Here is a 24990-nt window from a genome sequence, read left to right on the forward strand (position 1 = left end):
GTGAATATGAAAGCCGGGGATGGGGAGTGACATGGGGATCGGGCGGCGGCGGTACTCTGGCCCTGCAGAAGCCACTGAAGTTACATGATTTAAAGCTGCTTTAAATCATTGAAATGCAGCGGCTTCTGCGGGGCCAGAAAGAGTTCTTTTGGGATATACATGCATTTACACGCACCCTCATTTTAACAAGGATATTTGGGTAAAAAACCTTTTATACCCAAATTTCCTTGAAAAATATCCCAATAAATACGGTATATTTATGTCAATTGTCCGTAAGTTTTTAAAAATATAAACCTTGTTGTATTAACAATTTTTACAACAGTAGACACACTTGAAACAGCAGAACACTTTATGAACTGGCGTCCTGGGACTTAAGGACCCATGGCATACCTTAGCACCCTGCAGGTATCCCGTGCAAACCTGGAGGCGGGGGTCCTGAGACCGGCAATTTGTGGCGATTCCGGGTCAATTGGGTCTCCGGTGACCCAGAAAAAAAGGGTGATTGGTGCCTCCAGCTGTTGCATAACTACAACTCCCAGCATGCACAGACAGCCAAAGGGCATGTTGGGAGTTGTAGTTGTGCCTCCAGCTGTTGCATAACTGTAACTCCCAGCATGCCCTTTGGCTGTGCATGCTAGGAGTTGTATTATACCACAGCAGGGGGTGAGTTCGGTGTAGCTCCAGCTGTTGTAGAATGCAACTCTCAGCATGCACAGCCAAAGGGCATGCTGGGAGTTGTAGTTATGGAACAGCTGGAGGCCCAGCAAAACTCCCAGCATGCCCTTTGGTAGTCTGTACATGCTGGGAGTTATAGATATTCAACACCTGGAGGCACATTTTTTCTATGAAAAAGTGTGCCCCCAGCTGTTGCACAACTACAACTCCCAGCATGCACAGACAGCCAAAGGACATGCTGGGAGTTGTAGTAGTGTGCCTCCAGCTGTTGCATAACTACAACTCCCAGCATGCCCTCCGGCTGTCAGTGCATGCTGGGAGTTGCAGTTTTGCAACAGCTGGTGGTTTGCACCCCCCCCCCATCCCCCCTATATGAGTGTGCAAGGTACATTCACACAGGCAGGGGTTTACAGTGAGTTTCCCGCTCCAAGTTTGAGATGCGGCAAATTTTCCGCAGCAGCTCAAACTCCCAGCGGGAAAATGGCTATGAACCCCCCCGCCCCCGCCCCCCCCCCCCCGTGTGAATGTACCCTAAAAACATTACACTTCACTACACAAAATAAAAAGTAAAGCACTACATATACACACACCCTTACACAGAAATGTCCCCCCCCCCCCCCCCATTAAAAATGAAAAACGTCTTGTATGGCACTGTTTCCAAAACAGAGCCTCCAGCTGTTGCAAAACAATGTCTGCCTGTATTGTCGGACAGCCAGTATTGTTGGACAGGACTGTCCAGGCATGCTGGGAGTTTTGCAACTGCTGGAGGCACCCTGTTTGGGAAACACTACCGTAGGGTATGTTGGTGGCGGAGGCACGTGTAATGCTTTCATCCGGGTCTGTCCCTATGCAAATCCCTAATTTAGGCCTCAAACGCGCATGGCACTCTCTCACTTGGGAGCCCTGTCGTATTTCAAGGCAACAGTTTAGGGCCACATATTGGGTATTTCCGTACTCGGGCGAAATTGCGTTACAAATTTTGTGGGGCTTTTTCTCTTTTTACCCCTCATGAAAACTTGTAACGCAATTTCTCCTGAGTACAGAAATACCCTATATGTGGGCGTAAAAGACTATGCGGGCGCACAACAGGGCTCAGGAGTGAGAGCGCACCATGCACATTTGAGGCCTAAATTGGTGATTTGCACAGGGGTGGATGATAGTTACAGCAGTTCTGACACCCAAAAATGTGCACATAAAACTTGCTTTATTGAAGCTTGGCAAGGAGTCACAATACAGATAAGGAACGTCTGACGCGTTTCGCATCGGCAGGTGCTTAATCATAGACTGAATTCCAAATAAAACATGCAGTTAAAATAACCAAATACAAGGTTACGTGTCTTGTTACATCACAATAAAAACCTTTCAGAGAAACCAGACATGGATATGTGGATTCATGCATGCTTCTTACAGAAAATGGGATCACTGCGATTTTCAGGTCTGAATAGGGGCATATATACCCGTCACGTGGGTACACGGGTATGGCAAACTGGCAAAAGGGTACGCTTTCTCTCAGGCAATATGCACTGAAGATCCGGCAGGGGTGTGTGGGAGGTGCAGGAACTTAAACTGTGGTGTCAGGTGCAGATACTAATAATGGGCGCACTGGCCCTTTAAATCTCAGAGCTCCGAAGCATGTGTGCCCTAGGAGACGGGGACGAGCACGGCGGAGCTGAGTTACTGAAGCAGGAGAGCGGGGTAAGTGACGGGCTGGGACTCGCATGCTGGCGCATCCCTTTATGTGAATCCCAGCCCCGCCGGCAACAGGGGAGAGAGGGACAGTGCGCTCGCGGGCAGGAGAAGTGGCTGGAGCGCACGCTGTTACAGAAATTATCATGCAGTACTAAGCTGGATACAATGTGCTCATGGAATTCAGCATTTTCTCCTGTCCCAAACCCATCACACAGTTTCTCCCTGTTATTGGGCACTACTGGCTCACCCTGACCGTTGACTATAAGATTTAGGTACTTTTTATACACTGCGCAAAAAAATAAAGGGAACACTTAAACAACACAATGTAACTCCAAGTCAATCACACTTCTGTGAAATCACACTGTCCACTCAGGAAGCAACACTGATTGACAATCAATTTCACATGCTGTTATGCAAATGGTACAGACAACAGGTGGAAATTATAGGCAATTAGCAAGACACCCCCAATGAAGGAGTGGTTCTGCAGGTGGTGACCACAGACCACTTCTCAGTTCCTATGCTTCCTGGCTGAAGATTTGGTCACTTTTGAATGTTTTCACTCTAGTGGTAGCTGTCTAGTGGTGCTTTCACTCTAGTGGTAGCATGAGAAGGAGTCTACAACCCACACAAGTGGCTCAGGCAGTGCAGCTCATCCAGAAGGTTTGCTGTGTCTGTCAGCGTAGTGTCCACATCATGGAGGCGCTACCAGGAGACAGGCCAGTACATCAGGAGACGTTTAGGAGGCTATAGGACTCCATGAGTTTGGTATGAGGGTCTGACGTCCACAGGGGGGTATGCTTACAGCCCAACACCGTGCAGGACGTTTGGCATTTGCCAGAGAATACCAAGATTGGCAAATTCACCACTGGTGCCCTGTGCTCTTCACAGATGAAAACAGGTTCACACTGAGCACATATGACAGACGTGACAGAGTCTGGAGACGCTGTGGAGAACATTCTGCTGCCTCAACATCCTCCAGCATGACCGGTTTGGCGGTGGGCCAGTAATGGTGTAGGGTGGCATTTCATTGGGGGGGGGGGGGGTGCAGCACCGCCCTCCATGTGCTTGCCAGAGGTAGCCTGACTGCCATTAGGTACCGAGATGAGATCCTCAGACCCCTTATGAGACCATATGCTGGTGCGGTTGGCCCTGGGTTCCTCCTAATGCAAGACAATGCTAGACCTCATGTGGCTGGAGTGTGCCAATAGTTGCTGCAAGAGGAAGGCATTGATGCTATGGACTGTCCCGCCTGTACCTGATTGAGCACATCTGGGACATCATGTCTCGCTCCATCCACCAATAGTGTTGCTCGCGAATATTCACAATGCAAATTTTAATCGCAAATATCGCATATTCGCGAATTTGCGAATATTCGCGAATATAGCACTATATATTCGTAATTACGAATATTCGTTTTTGTTTTTTTTTATTTTTATTTTTCAGTACACATCACAGTGATCTCTGCTTCCAGCTTGTGTGGTGTAAGGAAGGCTCTACTACTACTGTGTGAGACTGGCGTGCAAATTTTCGTATATGTGAAAATTTGCATATGCTAATTATCGCATATGCGAATTTTCGCTTATGTTAATTTTGTATATGATAATTTTCGCATATGTTAATTTTTCGCACATGCGAAAATAAAACGAGAATATTACGAACATGCAAATTTAGCGAATATATGACGAATATTCGTCCATATATTCGCGAATTCGAATATGGCCTATGCCGCTCAACACTATCCACCAACGCCACATTACACCACAGGCTGTCCAGGAGTTGGCAAATGCTTTAGTCCAGGTCTGGGAGGACATCCCTCAAGAGACCATCTGCCACCTCATCAGAAGCATGCCCAGGCTTGGTGGGAGGTCATACGGGCACGTGGAGGCCACACACACTACTGAGCCTCATTTTGACTTGTTTTAAGGACATTACATTAAAGTTGGATCAGCCTGTAGTGTAGTTTTCCACTTTGATTTTGAGTGTGACTCCATATCCAGACCTCCATGGGTTGATAAATTTGATTTCCATTGATAATTTTTGTGTGGTTTTGTTGCCAGAACATTCAACTATGTAAAGACGAAAGTATTTCATACGATTAGTTCATTCATTCAGATCTAGGATGTGTTATCTTTGGGTTCCCTTTGTTTTTTGATCAGTGTATTTCATATTAAAGGGGTTGTCCAGGGATTCGAAATGTTTAATATATGTCTTGGAGTCTTGGAGTGTAGATAGAAAGCTGGGGACAAGTAATAAAAGGAGGGAGTAAGAATAAAAAATTACTGATAGGGTTTGTTATAAGTCACCAAGTATAATGGAGGCAGCAGAAAACCAATAAGCAATAACCAAACTAATAAGACAAATAAATGGGGCTTCAAAGAACGGTGACAACATTATTATGGGCTACTTTTACTACCCTAATATAGACTGGGAAGCTGAAACCTGTAAGTCCTGTAAAGGAAACAGTTTCTTGACAATAATAAAAGACAATTACCTGTCCCAACTAGTGCAGGACCCAACAAGAGGGGGGGGGGGGGGGGGGGGGGGAGTCACTTCTGGACCTTATACTAACCAATAGGTCAGATATAGTATCTGAAGTAGGGGTCATCTGGGTAATAGTGACAACATCATAATAAGTTTTAGTTTATTTTATAAAAGAATGTCTAGTAGTACTAGTGGGTTTAAAAAAAACATAAAACTTCAGGAAGGACAATTTTCACCAACTAAGAGAGGACCTCAATGAAATACATTGCGACCTTGTCCTCAGTAATAACAGCTGTCACGCGATCGGGACCCCCGTGATCAGGCATCTTATCCACTATCCTTTGGATAGGGGATAAGATGTCTTAGCACCGGAGTACCCCTTAAGTTTAAAATCTGTTGTGGGTAAGATTTTTGAGAGTTATTTGAGAGATGCTATTCTGGAATATCTTAATGAAAATAACGTTCTGACATAGCACCAACATGGGTTTATGTGAGATCGGTCCTGTCAGACCAATCTGATCAGCTTCTATGAGAAGGTCAGTCAAAGACCAGACCAGGGTGTAGCTGTGGATGTTGTATATATATGGACTTTTCTAAGGCATTTGATCCTGTGCCACAAAAAAAGGTTAGCACATAAAATAAAGATGCTGGAACTAGCGGAGGATATATGTAAATGGTTTAGCAACTGGCTCAGTGACAGGAAGCAGAGGGTGGGTATAAATGAAACTTACTCTGGTTGGGTGACAGTAAAAACTTGGGTACCGCGGGGTCAGTACTGGGTCCACCTCTTTTAAATATGTTTATTGATGACCTTGTAGAGGGATTACAGAGTAGAATTACACTAAACTGAGTAAGGTGATCACCACAGACAAGGATAATATAATATCACAGAGGGATCTAGGGAAGCTGGACAAATGGGCACAGACATGACAAATGTAGTTTAATGTGGATAAATGTAAAGTTATTCACTTGGGCTGTAAAATACAAAATGTACAATTATGAGCTAAATAATAAAAACATTGAGTAAAACTTCTATTGAAAAGGACTTGGGGATACTGGTGGACAGTAATCTCAACTTTAGTGACGAGTGCCAGGCAGCTGCTGCCAAGGCTAACAAAGCCATGGGATATATCAAGAGAGGGATAGAGGCTTGTGATAAGAACATAGTTTTGTCTCTGTATTAATCATTAGTCAGACCACATATGGAGTATTGTGTCCAATTTTTGGCACCTGTATATAACAAAGGACATTGCAGAACTGGAGAGGGTGCAGAGGAGGGCGACAAAGATAGTTAATGGTATGGGAGGATTACAGGACCAAGACAGGTTATCAAGCTTGGGGGAAAAATGACATCTTAGGGGCGATTTGATCCCAATGTACCAATATATGAATGGACGGTACAGAGATCTTTCTAGTGATCTTTTTATACATAGGTCGGTAACCATGACAAGGGGGCATCCTCTATGTCTAGAGGAAAGAAGCTGTCACCATTATCACATAGGAGGATTCTTTACTGTAAGAGCAGTGAGACTATGGAACTCTCTTCCACATTATGTTGTGATGTCTGAATAGTTAATTAGGGGAACCTGAATGTTTTTCTTGAAAAATATAATATTTCAGGTTATGGATACTAGATTTATGGAGATAGAACGTTGATCCAGGGATTTATTCTGCTTGCCATTTCGGGATCAGGAAGGAATTTTTCCTCTGACATGGGGAAATTGGCACATGCCCCATATGTTTTTTTGCCTTCCTCTGGATCAACACAGTAGGGCTTTTAATCCCCATTCATCACTACTACTTCCTCGTAATGTGTCATCCCCACAGAAACTGCCCCACTCAGCCAAGCACTAGCCACAGCATATCTCACCTGAGTCAGTGATTGACTTAGAGGGCATTTCTTGTGGGAACAAAGTGGGACCAGTAATGACGGTGATGGCATAGCCTCAGGGTAGATGGGTATTTCTACTTTACCATTTTTACACCACCGTCAGGCATGTATGTTTTTTTTTTTTTTGTTTGTTTGTTTGTTTTAACAACTGGAAAACCCATTGCACTAAAAGATGTGTGGAAAATCAATGATAATGAAATGTAATAAAATGTAAAAAATATGCATAAACTGCTGTTTTCATAAAAAATAAAAAAAAGAATAATAATAATACAATTAGCTTTGAATGTGATTAGTTTTTGTGATCCGGTCAGGATCCCACTGCTGAGACCCGCAATTATATGGAGAACAAGCAGAGATAAGTGCATAGTAGCACTCTTTACTGTGCGTCTCTAAGTGATCTTTTTAATCACCGCCCCTTAGACTTATAATGGAGCAGCGAGACAAAGATCTCTGAGAGATGGGCAGTAAAGCTCAATTATCCCTGCATGTTCTCCTGAACGGTGTTGACATGACTTTAAATATAGCAACCAATCAGATCGCTTCTTTCATTTTTCAGAGGCTTTTCAAAAGTGAAAGAAGCGATCTGATTGGTTGCTATGGGCAACTCAGCAACTTTTCCTCTGGACAGGTTTTGAGAAATCTCCTCCTAAATGCTTGTATACTTATTGCCTTGGACTATTAATAACTGATCATCACACAATTATGAAACAATCTAAAAATACTCTTTATAGGACCATATTATAAACAAGTCCTTACATGCGCATATTGGCCCATATTTATCAATCAGCCTGTAACCCTAATTGTCTGGATTTTCCCATAGCAACCAATCACAGCTCAACTTTCCCTTTACAAGAGCTCGTTAAGATATGAAAGCTGGGCTGTGATTGGTTACTGTGGGCAAAACCAGACCATAAGGGTTTAAGGATGATTGATGAATCTCCCCCCTTGTGTGTCCACATGCATACTGGACTTCCCAACACACTCACCTACCAACACTTGGTGGACTTGACCACTGATCAGTTTTAACTTGCATTTTGTGTGTTTATTTGGAAAATATAATTATTATAACAACATTTATTCTATGTTACACAGCAGATGAAACTTGTACAAATGGTACTGTACATACCCTTATTTTTATCCAATGCCCCCCCCCCTCCCAGTTGCATTAGAGGCTTCCTCTGCCCCCCACCCCCCTGCACCATTCTACTGTCCCCAGGGGGCAATATTGCCAACTTTAATTCAAACTGGGATAACTGGACACCAATTATGCTTTGCAGATTAAAAATTGCCAAAACAACATTCAAATTAATGAACACTGTCCGTGTATGTATATGAAATGAAGGCTTGACAAATACTTACTCAAAGTTCTGACATGCGTTTCATCAGTTCGTAGCTGAGTTGATTTTTTTCCAGTAGTTTCCATTGCTGTTGATTTACTTGACACGGTGGACAATCTCACAGTAGTTGTTGGAGGTTTAGTGGTTGCAGATGTGGAATTGTAAAATTGAAACATGGTGGTGTGAGGTGTGGTTTTAGAAAGAACCCTTTGCGTGGTGGATTGAGTAGAAGTATGTAACTGCGTTGTCTTTGATGTTGAAGAAAAATCTGCGTATGTGCGAAGAGTGGTAGTTGTCATTTCAGTTGTGATCTCTTTAGAATATGGTGGAGACAAAGTTGTAGTCTGTGAAACGAATTCTGGATAAGTTGTTGAGTATTTTACTGGTGTTGTGTAAGGGGTTGTTTTGGTAAGGACTTTTTTTGTAGAGGGTCCAGCACTTGTTTTTATAAAAGTGGTAGCACGAGTTTTTAAAGTTGTGGTCCCTTCAGAATATGGTGTAGATATAGTTGAAGTCTTTGAAATGAGTGTTGGATAAGTGTCAGAGTATATTACTGGTGTTGTGTAAGGTTTTGTTGTTGTTTTAGAAGGGGCTGTTCGTGTTGTACGCTGTTGAGTAGAAGGCGACTTAATAGTTCTTGGTGTTGAAAAAATATCGACAAATGTTATGGGTGGAGTACTAGTGATTCTTGTTTTCAAATTTGTAGACATTTTTGAATAAGGGGGAGACATAGTTGTAGTCTGTGATATGAGTACTGGTGATGTGCGCAGGGATTTTTTAGAGAAGACGGTTTGTGTTATGGACGGAGTCATTTTTTTTGTAGAAGCAAAAGTTCTCCTTAACGTTGAATATAATTCAGATACTGTACGGGAAGCGGTACTAGAATATGGTGGAAGGATACGAGAAGATGACTTTGATATAAGGGTACTTTCTCTTTTGGTAATTGACCGACTTGATGTTTGACTTAAACCACTGACTGGAATTAACTTTGTTGAGAAATACTTTGGTTGTATTGTTGTGGAGGCATTAGTAAAAGGTAAAATGCTATGTGTATATTTTGACAAATCTGTTTTTGTAGTTTCAGATATTAGTATTTCAGTCTCTAATGGAACAGTGGAGAGTAAAGCTATAAAATAAAGAAAGCACAAATGGGTAAATAGAAAAATTCAGAACAATGAAACTTAATAAATAAAATGTATATGTTTTATAAATGTCTCATTTAAAAACATAAGTTCACATTATTCCTAGATAATTTAGGTTTTCTGATTCTACTCGACATTTTTTCATGTAAACCTTATTAAAAAATATAAGATTATGCTTGTCTGCAGTTAGTCTGCGGTTAGATCCTAAACTCCCAACAGAGACTGCAGGAAATGATATCTGATCAGGGGGGTCCCACCACTGGGCCCTCAGAGATCTAGAGACCTGGGATGGGGACCTGAGTCTTCTATTAGAATGTAGAATCCTTTGCCTTGCCGAGACATTCATTCTCTATTGGAGCTGTCAGAGAAAGCTGAGTACAGAGTTCTGCCACCTCTGCAGTAGTGTTGCTCACGAATATTCGCAATTCGAATATTATTCACGAATATCGCATATTCGCGAATTCTCGAATTTCGCAGATATAGCGCTATATATTCGTAATTACGAATATTCGTTTTTTTTTTTTTTTTTTCACAGTACACATCACAGTGATCACCCCTCTCTGCTTCCAGCTTGTGTGGTGTAAAAAAGGCTCTAATACTACTGTGTGAGACTGGCGTGCGAAAATTCGCATATACGAAAATTAGCATATGCTAATTTTCGCAGATGCGAATTTTCGCGTATGTTAATTTTGTATATGCTAATATTCACATATGTTAATTTTCGCATATGCGAAAATAAAACGGGAATATAACGAATATGCGAATATTCGCGAATATATGATGAATATTCGTCCATATATTCGCGAATATTCGCGAATTCGAATATGGCCTATGCCGCTCAACACTACTCTGAAGCTCTCATAAAGAATAGATGGAATAGCATCGCACATGTGTGACCTGCTGCTCTATTTTCACTGGAGAGTTGAATTTCATTCCTGAGATTGTGGGGGACCAAGTGGTCAGATCGTAGGTAGGGGATCATTTTGTGACTTGGAAAAAGCTTTTTAAAGGGGTTATCCAAAAATAGAAAATAGAGCTAATTTCTTCAAAAAATGCCACCACCCCTGTACTCAGGTTGTGCATGGTATAACTACTTTGCTTTATTTACTTCAATGGAACTGAGCTGTAATACCACACACCCCCTGAGAACAGGAGTAGTGCTTTTTTTGAAGAAATTACCTCTGTTTTTCTAATTCTGGATAACCCCTTTAAGAGAGTTTATCAACATTGGTTGGAGAAGCTGGGGAAGCATAGTGTGCATATGTTGTAACTAGAGATGTGTGAATCTCCCAAAATGCATTTTAGGAGGATTTGCCGTGAATCGTCATTGATTTAAAGGGGTACTCCAGTGAAAACCTTTTTTCTTTTAAATCAACTGGTGGCAGAAAGTTAAACATATTTGTAAATTAATTCTATTAAAAAATCTTAATCCTTCCGGTACTTATTAGCTGCTGAATGCTGAATGCTGCTGAGGAAATTCCTTTCTTTTTGGAACACTGATGACATCACGAACACAGTGCTCTCTGCTGACATCTCTGTCCATTTTAGCAACCATGCATAGGAAATCCCACTAAGGACAACCATAAATAAAGCGTTATTATTATTATAATAATGTCAGCAGAGAGAACTGTGGTCGTGATGTCATCAGAGAGCATTCCGAAAAGAAAAGAATTTCCTCTGCATTCAGCAGCTAATAAGTACAGGAAGGATTAAGATTTTTTAATAGAAGTAATTTACAAATATGTTAAACTTTCTGCCAGCAGTTGATTTAAAAGAAAAAAGGTTTTCACCGGAGTACCCCTTTAAGGCTGCATTTACATCATGTTTGCAGCCTACAGCTGCCAAATCCGGCTGGGCGCTCCCGTACCCCATACAGACTGGCACTGGAACCCATTCACTTTAATGAGCTGACCGGAGTCAAACAGTGACTTCAGTCAGCTAATTTTTGCCCCGTATCTGGTTTTCTGACCGGACCTAAAACCGTAGTATGCAAAACCGTATACAGGGCAAAAATGAGCCGCCTGGAGTCACTGTTTGACTCTGGTTGGCTCATTAAAGTGAATGGGTTTTGCCGCTGGTACGGCTGGGGTACGGAGCGCTTGGTTTTCCCATCCCCCAGCCGGATCCGGCAGCCGTAGGTTGCAAACGTTGATGTGAATGCAGCCTCATTCAGTTTCATAGAAACATAGAATGTGTCGGCAGATAAGAACCAATTGGCCCATCTAGTCTGCCCAATAATCTGAATACTATGAATAGTCCCTGGCCCTGTCTTATATGAAGAATGGCCTTATGTTTATCCCATGCATGTTTACCTTCACTGTATTTGCAGCTACCACTTCTGCAGGAAGGCTATTCCATGCATCCACTACTCTCTCAGTAAGGCTGGGTTCACACTACGTTTTTGCCATACTGTTTTCAATCCGTCTTCAATGCGGATTCCTTCTAAAGTATGAACAAGACAATTCTTTTGGAGGTGAAATTTCCGAAGTGGAACCTCCGCTACCACAAAGTAGCAATCATTTGTAAACCATCTGAAAATGTGGTGCTAATAATGTACACCCAATTTTAGCTAATTTTGGTGCAAAATCCCCAAAAAGGGAAAGATTTCTTAAAACTTGTGCAGCAGTCAATCAGATCTCTTCCTTCATTTTTCAGATGGCTTTGATCAGCCATTGATCAGAAATCCTTTGAAAATTCCACCTTATTATCTTCCTGGCGCACTCATCTATGTTCTTCTATAAGAAGCAGCTAAACATTTTATGCCTTTAATTTTCTAAGTACACAAACTAACTTGTTACCATAAGGTCGTCTCTAACAACAGGAATTCCCTTTAAACCTAAACACAACTATTAAATACCGTATTTTTCGCCGTATAAGACGCACTTTTTCTTCCCAAAACTGGGGGGGGAAAGTCGGTGCGTCTTATACGGCGAATACACCCCTATCGCGGCGGTCCCTGCGGCCATCAACGGCCGGGACCCGCGGCTCATACAGGACATCACCGATCGCGGTGATGCCCTGTATTAACCCTTCAGACGTGGCGATCAAAGCTGACCGCCGCGTCTGAAGGGAAAGTGACACTAACCCGGCTGTTCAGTCGGGCTGTTCGGGATTTCACCGCGGCGATTTCACCATGACGGTCCCGAACAGCCCGACTGAATAGCCGGGTTAGTGCTTACAGGACACCGGAGGGACCTTACCTGCCTCCTCGGTGTCTTCTCCGTTCAGGGATCCCCTGTATGGCCGGCGCTCTCCTTCCTCGTCATCACGTCATCGCGTACGTGCGTCGGCGTGCGTAACAACGTGATGGCGGCGACGGAGAGAGAGGATACCCGGCCGGCAGCAGAGACGTTCCGGAGCGACAGCGATGGAGTGACATCCAGGGCAGGGGTGACGGGTCCGGAGCGGCGGGGACAAGTGAGTATTACCTCCTATGCAGTGGTCTTCAATCTGCGGACCTCCAGATGTTGCAAAACTACAACTCCCAGCATGCCCGGACAGCCGTTGGCTGTCCGGGCATGCTGGGAGTTGTAGTTTTGCAACATCTGGAGGTCCGCAGGTTGAAGACCACTATTGGGTTCCAAATCTTAATTTTTTTAGATTTTGCACCTATAAATTGGGTGCGTCTTATACTCCGATGCGTCCTATAGGGCAAAAAATACGGTAATAACATTTCTCTTTCTTCATAGTTAATGCCACTTTACAGTACCTGTAGTTTGTAATGTTGTAAATCCACAAAGAGAGTCAGTCAATGCAATCTTCCCATGAATGCAGTATCCAACGACACATGTCTGTCCATTTATCACTGATGTGAGGGTTTCACCATTACGGTAAGTCTTTCCATTGAGGCAACATAAGCATTCTGCCATAAAGAGAAATAGGCACTGTTTACATGCATCCTTAAAGGGGTACTCCACTGCCCCAGCGTCCGGAACATTTAGTTCTGAACACTCTGTGCGGGCTGCGTGGGTCATGACATCACGGTCACGCCCCTCGTGATGTCACGCCACGTTTCCTCAATGCTCAAGTCTATGGGAGGGGGCGTAACTAAATGATCCCGTAGCAAAAATTTTCAGTAGGCTGTGTCTAGTACTGCAGCCCAAGGGGGACCTATTGTCAGGGCTGGTTTTGGTGTGAATTTGCGGAAGATTTACCCCTTTTACCCCTTTTTTTTTATATGCAGCATTTCCACAGCTAATCCACAGTATAAATTGACAATCTGCCTAAGGATATGTTCACACATACAGGATCTGATGCAGATTTGATAAGGTGTGTTTTCTTTCCTTTTTTCTTCTTCTTTTAATTAACCATTTAGTTACTCTGATATCTGTAGAAGATCCTATAAGTGTCAATGTAACCTAAGAAAGGATTTTTTTTATCTGCAGCATGCCAATTTATATTGTGAATTAGCTGAAATGTTGTGTGTTTTAAATAAAAAGTGGGAAATCCATAACAAATTCCCATCAAAACCTGTAGAAGTTGATAAACCTTTTCTGCCGCAGATTTACCTTTGGAGTTGCTCTTAATCTGCAGCATTTCTGTCCTGTGTAAAAGCACCATTAGGCCTGCACCATCCCATAAAAACTCTGGTCTAATCAACTGGATATCATATTATGGAGGTATAATTTTGGCATATGGTGCAATATACAGAGGCACCTTTTCAGAAGTATGGAGTTCTAAGGATTGTGTGTGCCTCTGTACAGGCTCTTCATGCTTGCAGTTGCGATCTTATGTGTATAGAACTGACCTTGCACATCACGGATGGCTCAAGAAAATCATGTACCATGTAGTAAAGTCAAACTCTGTGGGAGAAATCTTCTAAGCCATGCTCGCCAGTAGAGATGAGCGAACTTACAGTAAATTCGATTCGTCGCGAACTTCTCGGCTCGGCAGTTGATGACTTTTCCTGCATAAATTAGTTCAGCTTTCCGGTGCTCCGGTGGGCTGGAAAAGGTGGATACAGTCCTAGGAGACTCTTTCCTTGGAATGTATCCACCTTTTCCAGCCCACCGGAGCACCTGAAGGCTGAACTAATTTACGCAGGATAAGCTATCAACTGCCGAGCCGAGAAGTTCGTGACGAATCGAATTTACTGTAAGTTCGCTCATCTCTACTCACCAGTATTCTGATGTGCAAACATGCTACTTATCCACAGGTCATATTTGCATAAAATTGTCCTGCAAAATGTCCTCCAAAAGTAACAACTTGTGTATAGTGTCAAAAATTATAGTAAAGCAACAAGCTTGTAGCTGTGACATCACACCATACTCTCTGAATGCAGAGCTACCTTCCATGCTCCCTCTCCTCTCATGTCTTCTCTGGACAAGACCAGTGATGTGAGGGAGGGCTCATATTACTGCTTATTAGATTCACCTCCCATCATAGCAGGAAGCTTTTCTCAGTTACAGCAGTTTCCACCAGAATGGGCTCCCTTCAGCTTTTTCTAATTAATCATAAATCTACTGAGCAGTAATATGAACCCCCCCCCCCTTCACATCACTGGTCTCGTCCAAAGCAGAATGGAGGGGGAAGCAGAAACAGGAGCTCTGCATTTAGAGAGTGTGACATGGTATCACAGCTACAAATCAAATGCCTCAGCTGATAATGAAAGATCTCTACACTAATAATAATAACATTATATTAGTAAGTTGCTCTATTATACTTTTTGACTTCAAACACAGGTTGTTGTTTTTGTTTAGTTTTTTTGCCGGACAACTTAAGCACACAAAAAGCTGGCCTTAGGGCTAAGCATAAAAATATAGTGAGCATAGTATACTGTCATTTAATAAAAATAAAGATAGCAGGATTATTTAAATAAGGACATTACCTCCTGTCTGCTCATCACAAAGTGAGTCCGAACTTTTAGAACAAACAAAAAACAGTTAATTACTTTTGCATGAAGACAAGAATCAAAACTACAATTTTATTTTTGTCATAAATCCCATAAAACATTTCAATGTGCAATAAACTGATTACTTTATTAAATATTTTACTGAGCATTTGCTATCAATATTGTCTTGTTCTGTGTCATTTTTTGGAGGTTATTTTATGACACATCTATCCGATGTCACACAGCATTTTTTATAAACTGATCATATTATATACTGAAGAAGATGTGGTGAATTTTATTTTATTTTGTGGCCAATATTTAACTTGGATGCTTGTGGCTTGTAGATACAATGATTTTTTGCAAACTATATACGGTATATATTTTTTTCCTTATGTGTGAACACTTACTTAAGTTGTAACAAGCTTCAGTATGCGCCCTCCTCAGCATTCAGCAATGGAGTAGTTAACTCACAGGTGAGGCTTGTTTTGGAGGGCTGGTCGCATACTTAAAGGGGTACTCCGGTGAAAAGCTTTTTTTTTTTTTAAATCAACTGGTGCCAGAAAGTTAAACAGATTTGTAAATTACTTCTATTAAAAAATCTTAATCCTTCCTGTACTTATTAGCTGCTGAATACTACAGCGGAAATTCTTTTCTTTTTGAAACACAGAGCTGTCTGCTGACATCATGAGCACAGTGCTCTCTGCTGACATCTCTGTCCATTTTGGGAACTGCCCAGAACAGCATATGTTTGCTATGGGGATTTCCTTTTACTCTGGCAGTTCTTAAAATGGACAGAGATGTCAGCAGATAGCACTGTGCTCGTGATGTCAGCAGAGAGCTCTGTGTTTCAAACGGAAAATAATTTCCACTGTAGTATTCAGCAGCTAATGAGTACAGGAAGGATTAAGAATTTTTAATAGAAGGAATTTACAAATCTGTTTAACTTTCTGGCACCAGTTGATTTAAAAAAAAAAAAGTTTTTCACCTGAGAACCCCTTTAAGTTTGAGAAACTGGATGTGACGTATGGTCCAGTTGAAGCCGCAGTCGTTAACCTGTCTCCCCCCCCCTCCGCTCTCGATGTTTGTGAACCCCTTCGCTTGAAATAAAGAAGTACCTTTTATACCAGCGTATCGAGTGCCGTGAGCATCCTTTCTATGTGCTTGCTTGGATATTCTACTGTTGTTTTTTTGCCACTGAGCACCGAAAGACTGGTTGTGGGATTGCGACTCCTCTTTTACAACATGGCTCCTCTACAAGCCATCAGGGACTACATGGTAATACTTTATTAGCAGTGACGTCCCTTCTTCTATTTTGTGGTTTCTATATTTTATTAATATGGCCAAAAATATCTCTATCCATAACCACACACACATGGCTAACAAGAATTCCAAAGTGACAGACATAATCATTCTTTTTGATGCAAAAAACGTATTACATACAATAAGTCTGGTAGTGAAAGAAAGTAACATACCAGACTGAACAGTTCAATATATGGACACACGTTTGTTTCTCCACATCAAAGTAGGGTCTTTCTTCCTTGCACTCTGGGTAACAGCCTGAAAAATAGAGAATACTAAGTATTTATAAAAGAACAGCAAAAGAGCTTTGGATGGCGATGCTGAGCTCCTCGGTATGTGCGACCTCTGAACAACAGGAGGCATATTTACCAGCATTTCTGTAAAAATTCTATAGGAAAGTTGTTGTGTTTGGTGTTAACAAAAGTAAATTAACCCCTTAAGGACACAGCCCATTTTGGCCTTAAAGGAGTAGTGCCGTGGTGACCCAGTGGTGAACAACTTATCCCCTATCCTAAGGATAGGGGATAAGTTGTAGATCGCGCGGGGTCCGACCGCTGGGGCCCTCTGCGATCTCCTGTACGGTACCCTGATCTGAGGAAGGGAGGGCTCCTCCTGAAACGTGTAATCCTTTATCTTTTGTCAATAAATGATCTGCTGAGGATCTTTATCACTACCTGGACTTCATCATTGCTTCCTCCATTACCTGGATTACAGCACTACCACTCCTATTAGTCGCAGAGCCGGTCCTAAGGGTTCTTTTTGCCGCACTCTCTTCTCACATTTCTACAGAACGACCTGGGTCGATTCCTGCAACCCACTGGCTTGACAGCGTCTCTAGGATTGATGGTACCCCATGTTGCTGGGGTTATATGCCTATTACTACCATCTTGAGGTGAGCGGCCATCTATAAGCCCCGTGGGGTCATCCCCCTTATTCCTCTTACGCATATATATTGGGGTAATACACGAGGCGCTGCCCGTTGGTCTTTCTCTTTTCTCTTATACAGATTCTAACAACGGCTGGGACCCATGGCTAATAGCGGTTGTCACTGATTGGGGTGACGCGCTTTATAGAAAAATGCACTCCCGGCAGCTCAGTTGGGCTGATCGGGACCACCACGGTTAAACCGCAGTGTCCCGATCAGCTAAGGCGTATGAGGAGGGTCCTTTACCTGCCCCTTCAGCATCTGATTGCCGAATGACTGCTCCGTGCCTGAGATCCAGGCAGGAGCAGTCAAGTGACGATAACATTGATCAATGCTATGCTATGGCATAGCATTGATCAGTGTGAGAGATCAGTTTATTGCATGTTATCGCCCCCTATGGGGGCAATAACATTGCAAAAGAGAGTGGAAAAAATGATTTAACCCTCTCCCCTAATAAAAGTTTGAATCACCCCCCTTTTCCCATAAAAAAAAAACTGTGTAAATAAAAAACATATGTGGTATTGCCACGTGCGTAAATGTCTGAACTATAAAAATATATCATTAATTAAACTGCACGGTCAATGGCGTATGCGCAAAAAAATTCTAAAGTCCAAAATAGCGCATTTTTGGTCACTTTTTATACCATAAATAAATTAATAAAAAGCGATCAAAAAATCCAAACTAAACAAAAATGGTATTGATAAAAACTTCAGATCATGGAGCAAAAAATGAGCCCTCATACTGCCCCATACGTGGAAAAATTATAGAGATCATAAGATGACAATTTTAAACGTATACATTTTAATGCATGTAGTTAGGATTTTTTCCAGAAGTAAGACAAAATCAAACCTATATCAGTAGGGTATCATTTTAATTGTATGGACCTACAGAATAAAGATATGGTATCATTTTATCAAAAGTGCACTGCGTAGAATCTGAAGTTCCCATAACTTAAAATTGTGTGTCTTTTTTCCAATTTTTCCCACAACTATTTTTTTTCTGGTTCGCGAAAACTTTGTGGTGAAATGATTGATGTCATTACAAAGTAAAATTGGTGGAGCAATAAATAAGCCCTCATATGAGTCTGTAGGTGCAAAATTGAAAGTGTTTTGCCATAGATTTTTTTTTCCGTTTTGCCTTTGATTTTTGGGTAAAATGACTGATGTCAATAGAATTGGTGGTGCAAAAAAAAAAGCACTTTTCTATTTTGCACCTAAAAATCCATATGAGTGCTTTTTTTTGCACCACCAATTGTATTGACATCAGTCAATTTACCCAAAAAATCTACAGCAAAACGGACATTGTGCGACAAAATTAAAGAAAATAGCCATTTTGTAAATTTTGGGGGGTTTCATTTCTACTCAGTACATTTTTCTGTAAAAATGACACCTTATCTTTATTCTGTAGGTCCATACGATTAAAATGATACCCTACTTATATACGTTTCATATTGTCGCACTTCTGGAAAAAATCCTAACTACATGCACGAAAATGTATACGTTTAAAAATTTCCTCTTCTGACCCCTATAACTTTTTTATTCTTCCACGTTTTTATCGGTACCATTTTTGTTTTGATCGGACTTTTTGATCGCTTTTTATTCATTTTTTATGGTTTAAAAAGTGAACCAAAAATATGCTATTTTGGACTTTGGAATTTTTTGGTTTATTTAATGATATATTTTTCTAGTTCGAGCATTTACGCATGCGGCGATACCACATATGTTTATTTTTATTGATTTATTTACACAGTTTTTTTTAATGGGAAAAGAGGGGTGATTCAAACTTTTATTAGGGAAGGGGTTAAATCAAATTTATTAACAATTTTTTTACACTTTTTTTTCCAATGTTATAGCCCCCTATGGGGGCTATAAGGGAAGTGGCCACTGGGGCTGGTGATGACAACAGTTCCTGGGGCATTATTGTAGAATGTCCTTCACAGGTCTGAATATTAGTAACATAAACAAGGGACGAGTCCATGTAGCACTTGTTTTTGTAAAAGTTTTCTTAGTACCGCTCCACAGTTCTGGTACGTTTCGAGTTCTCAGCAAAGGATCACAGCTAAAAGCCAGGCCATTGCAAATAAACTTCTTGACCAGTTTGTCAGACACTTCTCCTTTAAACGTTACATAACCTGAAAACAATAAGAATCCTTCACACACAAAATTAGTCTCACGACTCATTAGCAGAGTGGGTACACGTAGACTCTTCAGCCAGGATACATGCCATCCCAGCCTCGCCTGTCAGACTGCTTGGGCTAGGAGTAGAAGGAGGGGTAGAGAATTCGGCCTCAGCCAGGGTATTCACTTCTGACTCCTCTGTATGGGTTTAAGCCCAGGATTCCCAGGTCTGGTGATGAGGGGACAGCCTCACTGGCGATGATTCTCGGGAAGATGCCGGCATTCCCTCTGCCGGGGTTGCTGGCCTGTCTCCATCATCCTCGGGCAATAGAACTTGGTAGCAGGCCTCTTTGGCCCCAATGGAGATGCACTGTAGACTATCTGCCAGCTCCTGAAACATTTGTGCTGCGGCGACTTTCCGGGCCTCCGGCGTCATCTTGGGTTTCTCCAACCTCGTGCTTGCCTGTTCCACCATGTTGCTCCACTTACAGACTTCCGGCAAACTGAGAGGATCCGGCGGTGCTGCTCCTTTTATACAGGGCTCCGGAAAAATGGCCGCCGGATGGAAGTGGCAGATCTTTACAGTTTCACTTCGGCATCGATACAGCAACATGGTTTCCACGCCCAGGGGCGGGACGCTGATCAGTGCGGGACATTTTCGCACACTTCTCCAGCGCATCTTTAATCTTTGCAGGTACAGGTAACACTTTGTAACACAACATAGCCTCCGACCTGATCTTGCACATGGTTGACACACTACTTGAACACTTCACAATGGCGGACAACCTTCTTTTCTTCACCTCCCCTCTATTCCACCAGCGCCTCGAGTTAAACACTTTTCACTGACAAAGTCCCGTACACTTTCTGGTGCAAATTTTATTTGCATCGGCATGCAATTTTTTGACAATACTGGATACAGTTCAGACTGGGGGGGGTACTTTAGAAATAAGGCGCACACTCTGTCAAAGTGTAATATGTATTATCTACGCACCTTCAAGCATATCTTTATAAATTTCACACTCCCCTTGAGGATTAAGACAAGTCTTCATGCAAGGAGAACCACAAGGATTGTAGTGCCAGTCACAGTGGTCATCCTTGTTGAAATAGTCACAAAACAAAGCTGGAAAGAACACAAATTACACAATGAATTTGGTTCAAGAAATTGCAACTTTACCGACTACTAAAAGTTCATAAATTACATTTACAATGACAATTTTATTAATAGATTGATACAAATTAAATATATGCAAGAAATTATGATATAAAAACAATAGGCATGTAGAGGTGCACAGTTTTGATAAGGAGCGGTACTGTTTAAACCTTATACAATTCACTTGAAATGGGGAAGGGTTAAAGAAAACTTACGACAGATGTCTGGAGTTCTCCATTTTATACAGATTTTATGTCCTTTGCATTCTGTGGAATAAGCAGCTATAGAAGTGCATAGACATTCGCAGTCCCCAATATCATTACTACAGCTACAAGTATCATCAACACAATTCTCGAAGAATGGGATGGGGTCCACCTATGATTAAAAAACAAACAAGTAAACAGTAGAGGAGTGCAGCAAATAGTGTGCATATGTAAAGCTGCCGCACTTGTTATTGTATTTTTTAATATTGGGCTCGGACGAACCTGGCAATGTCAGGACTGAGCTGTGCTTGCAGCTGACAGGCGTGAGTACAGGATTAGACACACATGTATAGGGCGCAACTCCAGCTGACACGCCGGCAACAGGAATTTAGGTGAGTATACACATGAATGTTATGACTCACGGTTTAGTAGAAAGTTTCTTTCAGGTTTATTCAAGTATATTCAGGTATTTCATTGTCTCGCAGGACATCAGGTTAGCAGCATGATATGCAAGCAGCAAAGGTGGATACAAGCTCCGTGCTCCCTTCAGTCATGGCCCAACGTTTCAGGGGCAAGCCCCCTTAGTCATGCGCATGACTAAAGGAGCTTGCCCCTGAAACGTTGGGCCATGACTGAAGGGAGCACGGAGCTTGTGTCCACCTTTGCTGCTTGCATATCATGCTGCTAACCTGATGTCCTGCGAGACAATGAAATACCTGAATATACTTGAATAAACCTGAAAGAAACTTTCTACTAAACCGTGAGTCATAACATTCATGTGTATACTCACCTAAATTCCTGTTGCCGGCGTGTCAGCTGGAGTTGCGCCCTATACATGTGTGTCTAATCATGAACTATTGAACAGAGAGGCTGGAGCTCTGTCGTATAGGTGTTGTATATAAGCTCTACACATTGAGATAACTCGGTTATTATCGTGCATACTAGCCGTGAGTACAGCTCAGCCCAGCAAGAAAGGAGTTAAAAGGGTATTCCGGGCCAAAACTTTTTTTTATATATCAACTGGCTCCGGAAAGTTAAACAGATTTGTAAATTACTTCTATTAAAAAAATCTTAATCCTTCCAATAGTTATTAGCTTCTGAAGTTGAGTTGTTGTTTTCTGTCTAACTGCTCTCTGATGACTCACGTCCCGGGAGCTGTGCAGTTCCTATGAGGATATTCTCCCATCATGCACAGCTCCCAGGACGTGACATAATTGAGCAGTTAGACAGAAAACTTCAGAAGCTAATAACTATTGGAAGGATTAAGATTTTTTAATAGAAGTAATTTACAAATCTGTTTAACTTTCCAGAGCCAGTTGATATATATAAAAAAAAGGTTTTGCCTTTAATTATGGCTGATGAGCAGTGTTTCTATGGGCAAATACTTCACTTTTTTTGTCTTAATCTTGATATATCTCCCTCATTGCATCCCTTTTAAAAGTTCTACAAACAGTAGTTTAAAGTGTACATGTCGCTTTAAAAAACTTTTGATATGTCCTTGAGACATTTGGAGTTGGGGGATTTATAAAGGGGAATACATTTGTGTGGTTGCATGATAAAATACATTTTGGAAATTACACTTAGTACACTACTTTGTATGGCTGTCCCTCTGTGTTTTTTTTATCTGCGACTTGTTAGCCTGCTGTGCCAAAATACTGTTCACAGCCAGTTTTATAGGCAAGGTCTAGCTTTGTGACAAATTGAGGGATTTGAACATGATAGATTCATGACCACTGCATGAAGTTAACCAGACTATGGCATAGCTACATAAGTTAGAAAAACATCTAAAGCAATGAAAAGAGAAATATCAACTGTGATAAATCGTGCATCAAATCAACACTGCAAAAATAGGGTAAAATCAATTATAAATCCCCCCCCTCCCCCCATTATTTTGTGATGCCAATTGAAACAAACAGAGAGAGAGAGAGAAGTAAGCGTCTGAGCTCATCTATTTCCGTTCTTTGGCCGGTGTGAGGTGAGATTTCCAAACCCATGCAAAAGCAGAGCCCGAGGTCGCACATCTGCGGGATATAATTAAGCCACGCCCCGTAGGTTCGGAAATCTCACCTCACACCCCCTGCTCTACATTACACAAGAAGACACAGCAGGGGAAGAGCGATGACGTACACAGCTCAGTAAACAGCTCCTCCCCCCCTGCTCTGTCTCCACAGGACATAATCTACCACCGGGGGAAAACACAGAGCAGGGGGAGGAGAGAGAGGATGTACGTGCACAGCTCCTCACCTCCATAATGACTTGTATGTGTGAAGGAGGACAGACTGCACTGCACGGGCTGGGGATAAGGGGGCTGGGGAGGATTTCTATGTGTGAAGGAGACATAGACATAGACTGCAGGGGGGGGGGGGGGGGGGACTCCTGAATGACACATGCTAAGAATTGTAGTCCCTGTTATGTGTGTGTATGCCAGTGTTTCCCAACCAGGGAATGCTGGTAGAAGTAGTTTTGCAACATCTGTAGGCACCCTGGTTGGGAAACACTGGTGTATGAACTACAACTCCCAGGAGACTACTGAGATACAATATAGGTGTTGGTGAACTACAACTTCCAGGGGACTACTGAAATAAAATATAGGTGTTGGTGAACTACAACTCCCAGGATACTACTGAGATACAATATATGTGCTGGTTAACTACAACCCCCAGGAGACTACTGAGATACAATATAGGTGTTGGTGAACTACAGCTCCCAGGAGACTACTGAGATACAATATAGGTGTTGGTGAACTACAACCCCCAGGAGACTACTGAGATACAATAGAGGTGTTGGTGAACTACAACTCCCAGGAGACTGCTGAGATACAATAGAGGTGTTTGTGAACTACTACCCCCAGGAGACTACTGAGATACAATAAAGGTGTTGGTAAACTACAACTCCCAGGAGACTACTGAGTTACGATATATGTATTGGTGAACTACAACTCCCAGGGGACTACTGAGATACAATAGAGGTGTTGGTGAACTACAACTCCCAGTAGACTACAAAGACAATAGAGGTGTTGGTGAACTGCAACTCCCAGGAGACTACAGAGACAATATACTGAAGACTCCTGAATGACACATGCTGGGAGTTGTAGTCCCTTTTGTGTGTGTATGCCAGTGTATCCCAACCAGGGCTGAGTTATACTAGTGTGCTGTGTATAACTCGGCACAGGCCATATATATATATATATATATATATATATATATATATGTATATATATATATATATATATATATATATATATATATATTAGTGTGCTGTGTATAATGCTGTATATATATATATATATATATATATATATATATATATATATATATATTAGTGTGCTGTGTATAACGCTGTGTATATATATATATATATATATATATATATTAGTGTGTTGTGTATAACGCTGTATATATATATATATATATATATATATATATATATATCAAGGCTGGTTTGTGAGTTGCTCACCCAGTGCACGCCCAGCTCGCCTCCTGTGCCGTAGACCGACCGGTACCGCCTCCGGCTACTCACTTGTGAAAGAAGAAACAAGGTCCGGCACTAGGTTGCAGGTAAAAGCTTCTTATTCTTTTATTTCAAGATTCTGCGGTACAGGGTAGAAAGTCTGACGCGTTTCGCTAAGAAGCTTAATCGTAGACTGCCGTACAATCACAGGGGACAACTTAAAATACCGGAGGTATAAGTCACATGACTGACCTCGTCATTGTTAATAACATGTTACATATAAAATCTGGAATTGGAATCCATTCAGAACACTAATTATGGTGTCTGTTCACACTCTTAGATTATCATATACTGCGTTAGAAACTATTTCATATTTATTATTCGCTGATTGCAAGACTAAGAGTTTCCCTAGCAATAAATTATATTGTAGGATGTGTTTTGACCTCTTATTGATTTTATATTTTTAATTTTTAAATTTTTAAAATCGCAGTGGATGAAAATGGAGTGTGAACTAGACGTACAAATTGTCATATAAATACGGAAACCACAATAGGGGGGGAGGAGAAAGGAACAAACAGGCAAGAAGAATTCAAATTTAGCATGGGAAAAGAAAGATTTTTTATATATATATACATATATGTTTATCATTATCAGAATACGCGCATGGGAAAAGCACACAATGCAGTTAGTGCGTAATATTATACGATACTGGCTGCCATATGAGAGCAACATCAATTATTTATGTGTGAATATTAACAGGATGAAGTAAATGGAGACCATTGATGAGCAATTTTTTATGAT

The 24990-nt window shown here is 41.6% G+C and overlaps 1 protein-coding gene across 9 annotated transcripts in view; it reads right to left on the minus strand.

The window, feature by feature from the left end:
• The window catches only part of LOC130276903 (mucin-5B-like), a 221592-nt gene that overhangs the window by 14675 nt on the left and 181927 nt on the right, over positions 1-24990 (minus strand). For 8 of the 9 annotated variants that reach the window (XM_056526902.1, XM_056526903.1, XM_056526901.1 and 5 more), the window contains 6 exons: positions 20752-20911; positions 20378-20506; positions 16518-16602; positions 15043-15074; positions 12925-13077; positions 8096-9199 (listed from right to left, as the gene is read on the minus strand). In XM_056526902.1, the coding sequence (XP_056382877.1) occupies positions 8096-9199; positions 12925-13077; positions 15043-15074; positions 16518-16602; positions 20378-20506; positions 20752-20911 (1663 nt within the window). Of the gene's footprint in view, positions 1-8095; positions 9200-12924; positions 13078-15042; positions 15075-16517; positions 16603-20377; positions 20507-20751; positions 20912-24990 lie in introns of those variants that run through there. The other variant, XM_056526905.1, reaches the window with a different exon arrangement.

This window comes from Hyla sarda, chromosome 6 (genome assembly GCF_029499605.1).
Source record: "Hyla sarda isolate aHylSar1 chromosome 6, aHylSar1.hap1, whole genome shotgun sequence".
NCBI lineage: Eukaryota > Metazoa > Chordata > Amphibia > Anura > Hylidae > Hyla > Hyla sarda.